Source organism: Passer domesticus, chromosome 5 (assembly GCF_036417665.1).
Source record: "Passer domesticus isolate bPasDom1 chromosome 5, bPasDom1.hap1, whole genome shotgun sequence".
NCBI lineage: Eukaryota > Metazoa > Chordata > Aves > Passeriformes > Passeridae > Passer > Passer domesticus.
The window spans coordinates 3,080,740-3,090,004 of NC_087478.1; the positions used below are offsets into that span (position 1 = coordinate 3,080,740).

General features: G+C 46.2%; 1 protein-coding gene across 9 annotated transcripts in view; it reads left to right on the plus strand.

Annotated features, from left to right (window-relative positions):
- ITIH2 (inter-alpha-trypsin inhibitor heavy chain 2) overlaps window positions 1-7,875 on the plus strand; it is a 31,650-nt gene extending 23,775 nt beyond the window's left edge. For all 9 annotated transcript variants that reach the window (XM_064421717.1, XM_064421723.1, XM_064421719.1 and 6 more), the window contains 9 exons: window positions 542-727; window positions 1,713-1,852; window positions 2,077-2,249; window positions 3,050-3,184; window positions 4,363-4,476; window positions 5,512-5,710; window positions 6,135-6,307; window positions 7,177-7,288; window positions 7,531-7,875. In XM_064421717.1, the coding sequence (XP_064277787.1) occupies window positions 542-727; window positions 1,713-1,852; window positions 2,077-2,249; window positions 3,050-3,184; window positions 4,363-4,476; window positions 5,512-5,710; window positions 6,135-6,307; window positions 7,177-7,288; window positions 7,531-7,678 (1,380 nt within the window). In that variant the 3' untranslated portion in view covers window positions 7,679-7,875. The remainder of the gene's footprint in view (window positions 1-541; window positions 728-1,712; window positions 1,853-2,076; window positions 2,250-3,049; window positions 3,185-4,362; window positions 4,477-5,511; window positions 5,711-6,134; window positions 6,308-7,176; window positions 7,289-7,530) is intronic.
- Window positions 7,876-9,265: the final 1,390 nt, after the last annotated feature.

Sequence of the window (9,265 nt, forward strand, 5' to 3'; positions counted from 1 at the left end):
TGGATGTTACTTTAGGCCATTTCATCACAAACAAAAACCCCTAGCTATAAATGCTAAATGATAATCCAGACTTACCCAATGCAAGAAAAAGTTCAACTCTAGCTCTGGCTCCAAATCAGTGAGCAGGAACTGCTGCTGATCAAACTCTGACATACCTATACAGTTATTCTACCCTGATTTCACCATCTATACAAGAATTAGGTGGGAAGTAGCTGTGTGTCTTACACAGTAGCCCAGAGCTGTGTGTGGGATTCAGGCCCACAAACATCTGTGCTCAAGACTTTTAGGTCTGGGAACAACATAACCTATGGACTTCTGACCATTCTTTGATTTTTACAAGACTTGGACCAGATATTCTTGCTATACCCGCTTAGAAGTATGCCAAGTATGAAGAAGTCTGCATTCAATGAGATGAGGAAATTCCCTCTTGCTCCTTAGGGCTCCAGGTTTTGTCACCTGCTGTCCTTTCAGTAAGAGTGGCCTGTGCAAGAGAGTCACCTCATGCACAACAAACTCACTTCTCTGCCTCCTTCCCTCTCAGAATTTCTACAACCAGGTCTCCACCCCGCTCCTGAAGAAGATTCAGTTCAACTACCCCCAGGAGTCAGTGTCAGACGTCACCCAGAGCAGCTTCCACAACTACTTTGGTGGCTCTGAGATAGTTGTGGCCGGGAAGGTCGACACGGAAAACCTGCAGCACTTGGAGAGCGTCGTCACAGCGACTGCAGTGAGTGAAGGTGTCCCTGGGACACCTGCTCAGGGGATTTGGGCTGGTCCATTCCCTCCTGTGTGCAGTCTCCCTGCTGAAGGTTAATGCCCAGTGGAGGGTTTTGTCCTCTTGGGTTCTGGGTGGGAACGTGGGGATACTCATGGGGAGATTTTTCCAATAGTGTTTCACAATAGCTTCGAGTACAGCCAGGGATAGTCACTCCCTGCACCCTGCAGCCTGCCAGAGGAACTTCCTGCTGATAAATGTACCAAAAAGATTAAATCTGGACAAAAGTATGGATTTTCCTTCATGCTTTGTGGAAATGCAGGAGTGACCCGCTAAGGTAATTCCTTTCATGACTGAACTTCCCATTGTCAGGAAGTTCAAACTGGTGGATCCACAGCATATCAAGACCTAGCACTGCCCTCTTATGTGTGATGAGCCTTTCCCCATGTTTTCAGGGCTGCTCTTCCAGGTGGAGTGGGATGGGATGGGATTATTACATCCAGTTCCTTTCTTTCAGAGGAGGAACAGAATTATCTGCACTCTTACAGGGCTTAGGAGTTATCATGTGTCAGTTGTTGGAAAAAACCCAAACATCTTCAGTATTTTTTCCTGCCAAATCACAGTGCAGTCCAAGGGTCTGTGTGAGAAAGTAGAATTTGGTTCTTCAGTGGAAATGGATGTGAAAAAGCCTGAGGGGAGGATTACAAAGCTCTGTCAAGAGCCTCTTCTTTTGGCATGAGGTAGCACCTCTTGGGTTATTGTTAACAGCTCCTTGAACTACTTTAATCCACTGCCACAGAAGTGTCTTTAACAGAAGGGCCTCCACCTACACCTTCCCTCTCCATTGCAGTCAGGCCACCGGTGCTGGGACTTTCTGATCTAGAAGTGACCAAGGGCAGGGCCAGAGTGGGTCCTTTACACCAACCAGGCGGGGAATTCAAGGCACCCCATTCTCCTGGCTCCCATCCCTCATCTTTCTCTCTCTCTGACTGCACAGGCAAATGCAGAGCTCGTCATGGAAACCCTGAGAGATGTTGAAGAGCTGGATGGATTCATGAAGAAGGACAAATATGCAGATCCTGAATTCACCAGGAAGCTGTGGGCCTATCTTACTGTCAACCAGATGATGGCAGAGAGGTGAGGAGAAATGTGCTCAAACAGGCCTGGCTGTGGGGCTGAGGGAATGAAATTATGGAGATTTACCTTATGGAGCCTGAGAGCCATGGAACAGCTCAGGATTAATCCCCTCAGCCTTTTCTCTTGCAACACCACTTGTCTCTGTGACCCCTCCATGGCAGAATTGCCATGGCAGCTGCCCTGTAGAGCTGCTAACTCAGAGTTCTGCTTCTGTTTCCACCCAGAAACGCAGCCCCCACCGCAGCTTTGAAGAGGAACATCACCAAATCCATCCTGCAGATGTCTCTGGACCATCACATCGTCACCCCCTTCACAGCCATGCTGATAGAGAATGCTGAGAAGGATGAGATAATGCTGGCAGACCAGCCTAAAGACCCCAGGAAGGGCTGCTGCCCAGGTCAGTGTCTCACTCTGTCATTCCTGTTGTGTGAAACAGCCTCTGGTCTGAATAGGGACACAAGGATGAAGGTGCTGACAGAGATGTGACCTGTGCAATCTTCAGCCCTGCTGTTCTCCCCCAGCTCCTCTTTCCCCTTACTCCTCTTCAGAGCAGGGTCAGCAGACGTGAATGTCAGCCCAGCACATTAAACAAACCAAGTTTCCTGGATTGTTTAAAATCATTTTTCTTTATGAACTGAATGGGAGAGAGACAGGACAAGTTAATTCATCCTGTCTCCATCATGGCAAAGGCAGAGAGAGCTCTAGTCCAGAGGAACATGATCACAGATGTTAAATTATTGCATTTCTCTGAAACCTTCATTCACATGGATCATCCCAGAGCATGCAGGCAGAGTCCTGTCTTTTATCAGGCATCTCAAACTCAGGACCCAAGTCAGCAAAGCTTTTACCATATGCTGAATTTTTCAAAGTCTTTAAATTTTTTCTTGGTAAAACACTTCAGCCTTTACATTGGAGGCTTTGCTAAAGTGGCAGCTGCTCTCATGAATGAGAGATAAAAAGCCAGGCTCCATTTTTTCACTGATAACTTACGGTGAGCTATCTACCCTCATAAGTCATATTGCATTGGTAAAGACACTGGAGCAAATCCAACATTACACAAATCCATTGTAAATAGTGTGGCACCTGCTTTATATTGGTATAACAAAATCAGGCTTTGGTTTGCTGCAATGTTCTAAAAATTACACTGTTAAATATGCCAGCACTTACAGAACTCTGATTGTGACTGCCATCTGACAGGTACCCTGGGATTGACTCCAAATGCACCCAACAACAACAAAGGGATCCCAGCCTGGGCCAATGTCACAGCTGTGCCAGTCAGCTTCATGCCTGAGCAAAGGAGCCCACCTGTGTCCTCTCTGAGCATCAACAGAGGTAAAACCTACAGCATTTCTCTGCCAAGAACACCAGACACATCAACACTCATCACCTAATTTCTCACCACCATCCCTGGAAGTGTTTCAGGCCAGGCTGGGTGGCATTTGAGCAGCCTGGTCTAGTGGAAGGTGTCCCTGCCCCTGGCAGGGGGCTTGGAACAAGAAGCTCTTTAAGGTCCCTTCCAACCCAAACTTTTCCTTTATAAATCATGGATTAATTTTGATTTCGAATAGATGAACCTGTAAAAATATGCTGTAAGCTACAAGGATGAAACTATTTTGGATCCTAATAGGATCTAAAGTATCTAAGTGACCTCATAAGCTCCTGTGTGCTTCCCTGAGGCTGGGACTCTTTGCTGAGCTTAACTTTAGCTTCTCTGCAGTAGCAAAGTTACCTCCATTGTAAATGACAGATGAAAGCTATTGTAGAGTTACTGCCGTTGTAAATGGCAGATAAATGTTCTGTGGTAGATAAAAATCTCTGAGTGCACTGGTGACTGATGGATCCTGTTATTTCTTGGGCCTTTGCCACAGTTTAGTGGCAGTTTATTTGAGCAAGCCAGCTGTGAGAACCACTGCCCATAAACACGGTGTCACTACAATAACTCTCTGTGAGATGTGTGTATTTATGTAGTGATTACACAAAGAGCTCTCAAACTCCTTCTCAGCACAGGGAAATGCCAGACACCACCAGCCCAGCAGGAGCTGGGCAGAGCTCTGCACTGCAAGACAAGGCTGGAAGCAGCTGCCTTCAGTGATGGGTGCAGCTGCTTGTCTCATCGGAGGCAAATTTTAAGGGGCATATGCATTTCTGAGGGGTCCAATCCTGTCAGGTTGTTAAATACACTGTGAGATCCAGTCCTGGATTGTATTCCTCAGTGGGATTGGTAGGCAGGATTTTTCTTTACCTGGCATCAGTATGGTTCACTGCATTTGGCAGCTCTCAAACCAGGAACATCACTTCCTTAAACCAGGGAATTGTTTGAGGAGGAAGTGGGGGGCTTTTAGGAGGAGCACCTGAGAACTTTTTTAGCTACCTTAGGGTGGAAAGTGCCCTCATTTTACTATGAGGAATCCCAGAAAGTGCTTCAAAATATTTTTGAAAAGCTTTTGTGACTCTCCCCTCTATGGCAGGTGCTGACCTGCTTCTCACACTTGTTTGTTTCTGTGTTTCAGTGGACAATGACCCACATTTCATCATACACCTGCCCAAGAGCCAAAGGAACATCTGCTTCAACATCAACTCAGAGCCTGGGAAGATCCTAAACTTGGTTTCTGATCCTGGCACTGGTAAGGGAGTAAAACATGGCTTATTTTACAGCACAAATTTTTCCTCTTGGGTCTGAAAGGTGTTTGGAAGGACCAGAGGAATTCCCTGCAGTGGGGACTGTGTGCTCGCAGGAATGTGAGCAGCAAGCTGAGGAAAATGGTTATTTCCCTCCACATCTGGAGTATCGTGTCCAGTTTGGATCTTGTCAGTACAAGAGAGGTGTTGACAAACTGGACTGAATTCAGTGGTGGCCATCAAGATGATTTTGGGGCTGGGAGCAGAGGACAGAGAGGGAGAGGCTGAGACAGCTGGGTTTGGTCAAGCTTAAAAAAAGAAGTGGTGGATCCATGGTGGATCTTGTTGGTGTTCTCAACCATGCGATCAGAAGGTGAAGGTGAAGCCTTGCACATCTCCAAGGTGCACAGCTGAGGGACAAGAGGCTGCAGAAACAAGGTGCTACAGGTGAAACTCAGAGTAGAAAGTGAGCTACTGGGGAAAACCCTTTCATTGTGAGGATGGCCAAACACAGGGAAAGGAGCCAAGATCGTGGAATAACAGGACAGCTGAAGTTGGCAAAGACCATAAAGATGATCAGGTCCAAATTTTAACCCAGCACTGCCAATCTCACCAGGAAACCAAGCATCACAACCACAGTTTTTTGAACATTTTCAGGGATGGTGACTCCACCATTTCCCTGGGCAGCCTGTTTCAACGACCACCCTTTCAGTGAAGAAACTTTCCCTAATATCCAACCTAAACCTCCCATGGCACAGCCTGAGGCTGCTTCCTCTTGTCCTATGCATCCCTTACACTACACTTGAAGGAGTTTTGCTCCTACTCCCAGCAAGATCTAACAGCAATCCCCACCAGATTATTGTGCTAAGGGGTAGCATCAGGAGGCAATTTAATAAATTATTCTCTTCTCTTGGCTGAAAAATGAGAAAAATGGGGTCAGAAGGGTTCCTGCTTCTGTTGATCCATGGTGAGATCAGAGCTCTGAGTCTCCAGGCAGTGCTCCAAGACTGAGGCAACATTTCCTTCTCTGCTCTTCACAGGAGTTGTGGTCAATGGGCAGCTCGTTGGGGCCAAGAAAGCAGAGAATAAGAAACTCAACACATACTTTGGCAAGATTGGGTTTTATTTCCAAAAGAAAGGCCTGAAAGTGGAGATAACCACGGAAACAATCACGCTGAAAGATGGCTCGTATGCCCTCACACTGACCTGGGCTGACACAGGGCACATCATTCGCAAACAGTGAGTTGATCATTTTTCACCTGCTCCCACCTAATTCTATTTGAGATACTCTCAGGGTTCCTGCAGTGCCTCACATAATCCATGAGAGCTTCCCCTGCAGATTAACAGCTGTCAGCCATGCTGGACACCCTGCAGCACTGTTTAGGCAACAGGCCCACATCCAAAATCTGCATTCACAGTAGAAAGAGCTTAAATTTGTAGGGGAAATTAGGTTGCCTCAACACGGGGGTGAAGTGTCTGTTTATTAGGCACTGTCCTGCCAGAATGCTGGGTACCACTCCCAAGTCTCGGGGCTTTCCATGGATCCTCTGACATTCCTGCCATCCCTGTGGGATTGTTCTGGATGCCTGGGTGAATCTCAAAGGGCTGGGAGCTGTTGTGTGGGCAGATGAGCTGACCTTGTCCTTTGGCCCCTCTCTGCCAGGCTCCTCATATCTGTGAAGAAAGAAAGCAATGTTACCATCACTGTGGGGGAGGAGATGTCCTTCATGGTTTTGCTGCACCGTGTGTGGAAGAAACACCCAGTGAATGTTGACTTCCTGGGAATCTACATTCCCCCAGAAAACCAGTTCTCTCCTGCAGCCCATGGGCTGATAGGTAAGGGCTGGGGGCCAGGCAGTGGGAATGGTGGGGCACTAGGAAGGGGTTTTGCTAGATCTTGGAGGGAATTTTACAGAATCATAAAGTATCCTGAGTTGGAAGAAACCCACAAGGAGTCCAGCTCTTGCACAGGATGTTCCCAAGAATCCCACCATGTGCCTGACAGAATTTTCCAAATTCTCCTTGACTCTCGTTTAGTGCTGTAACCACTTCCTGGGGAGCCCCTTCCAGTGTCCAGCCACCCCCTGGGTGAAGAACCTTTTCCTAACATCCAGCCTAAACATCTCCTGGCACATCTTCATGCTCTTAATTTGTTGGTGACTTTGTGCTGATGGAAAATCTGTGGAAATTATTCAAAATATCCTGTAATATCCTGGAAGCCCCAAGGACATAATGGAACATCAGGGACCAGGAGATTATTCCTTATTCCAGCCAGGGAGGGTGTTTTCAAAGCAGACCCGACTACATTTGGTGACACTCAGACAGGACTTTCCCTGCTTGGCTAAACTGCTGCATGTTGAAAATAAAAGACCAAAACAAACTCCCCAAAACTTTCTGAGGAGATTTCTGTGCAAACAACTGCAACTAGCATTCCCTAAATGACAGCCCTTTCTTGCAGTGGTATAAAACAAAAGCAAAGCCTCAGTTCATAAGGCAAATCCACCTTCTGAGTCCTGGACCCACACAGAACTCCTTTTGAGGAGCAGAGGTTGTTTTCTCAGTTAGTTAGAGACAGTGTCCCGTGATCCATGCAGGATTGGTTTGCTTGCTGGAGCTAGTTGGGTTTTCCAAAAGTGCCTGGCAGCAGCTGACACGGAGCTTCAAAGGTCAGAGCACACAAACAGCTTTAAACTCTCCCTGACCAGGTCAGTTTGTGTCTGAACCAGAAGTGTCAATCCACCACCAAACTCCTGGGCAAGCTCCAGAGAAACCACAAGCCATCATGGAAGTGAAGGGCAACAAGTTCACTGTTACCAGGTAGGAATCATGTGTTTTGTTGCTCTCTTTCTAAATCAGTTCTGTCCTCAGTGCTGCCCAGCCTGGAACCCCCCAGAACAAGCCCATGAGGTCACAGAACTTTAAAATTAATTGTGTTTTGTGGTTATTTCCACTTCCTGCTGGTGGAAGACACCTCTCCCCACTTTGGCAGGGCAGCACCAATATTGAGCAGGATGTCTGTTGCCATGTTTGACCCTCCTTTGGGTGTGCTCTCCCTGCAGGGGCGTGCAGAAGGACTACAGGACAGACCGTGTGCTGGGGACTGACGTGCTGTGCTGGTTTGTGCACAACAGTGGCAAAGGCTTCATAGATGGCCACTACAGGGATTACCTGGTCCCCCATCTCTACAGCTTCATGAAGAAACCCTGAATGCTCCAGTTTAGTACAAAAAGTTCCCATCTGCTCCTTCATGCCCAAACAACTCCTGTGAGCAGCAGCTGTCACAGCAGGGTGACTGTGGGCAACCCCACCACTGTTTGTTTTGTTTTATGAATGTTTCAAAGACATGTAAACTCCCTTTTCTGCTGAGAAATTAAATCTGGAATAAAGTGACATGCTGGGTTGGAGGAGGTGTCTTCCTCTTGCCGTGTCTGATTTAATGGGCTGTAAACTTCATTAAAAATTTCAACTATTTTCTAATATCCATTTCATAGTAGAAGTGTAACAGTGTTGTGGCTCCTGCAGTGTGGGTAACACATGTGACCAGATTTAATATATATTAATATAATATTTAACATGTATTTAATACTTACACCTTTATGTTTCCAGACTGCTGGGAAAATATAAGCTCATACAATGTTGGACTGGGCAAAAAGAAGGATGTGCATTAAGTAAAGGAAATCTAACAGAAAAGGAACATGGTCTGGAATGGGTGTCATGAGCAGTGTCCAGTATTTAAAGATGGATTAACCAGTGGTAAGGAGGGTACTTGAAATAATTGTTGCTGCTATATTAACGAGAAATTAATTAGATGAGTCTCAGAGAGCCTCCAGCCCTTTTGTGAAAATTCAGCATCAGAATGGGGCTTCACACAGATACAAATCTTTGAAAGTGGGAAACATTCACACTATATAGAAATAATCATCAGTACTAAAAGTTTCCCTTCCAGGGGGCTTAGCTCCCAAAAGACCACTTACTTTTCAGGAGCATTCAGCAATGAATGAGATCAGTAGTGAAACAAATATACCTGTGTGTCTACCAAAAGCTGGATTTAAAACTCTGCTTTTAGAACACTTTAATAAAACACATTGGCCTTATGCTTTTCAGCAGCCCTAATTTAGGACAGGAACTCAAGTAGTCTCCTTGCCCTTCCCAACTTAGGTTTCTTTCACTTTGACACTAAAAGCTGGTATAGGATCTTTCTTGCAGCTGTGTCAATGTGGTTTTGAAATGTCTCTTCAAAGTTCCTCTTGCAAGTGTCAGCAACTTCCTACAAATCATTGATTGCTTCTTTCAACTCAGCCATCAGTTCTGGCCTCCACAACATCCTGCAGCAGCCACTTCAGCGAGATACCATTCTCTGGTCTTCTCTACACAACTTACAACTTGTCTACTCTATTTACTCTAATTCATCAGGTTGCAGAATGTCAAGTGTAATTATTTTCAGTGACAAAGAAGCTGCTCTGTTCTGTCACTTGCCCTCATTACTGTCCCAGAAACCTCCTCTCTCACTACCTGTTCTCTGGGAGAGGGCAGTGCTGTTTACACAGCCCAGGCTGCACAAAGAGCCTGAATTTACAGACAAGTGTTCTGTGCCTCCAGTACTCGTGAGTCTCCACTCTTTATGTTTGAAAGGACAGCTGATATCCTGTGTGAGGCTGTTCCAGGCTGCTTCACACAGCAGCTGTTTCATTAAGTCTCTACAGACTTCCAGGTTTATGCAGGCTTCCCCTAGAAACCACAAATCAACAAGACCCTTCAAGGCAAGGAAAGCTAAAAGGTTCCAGAGACACACAG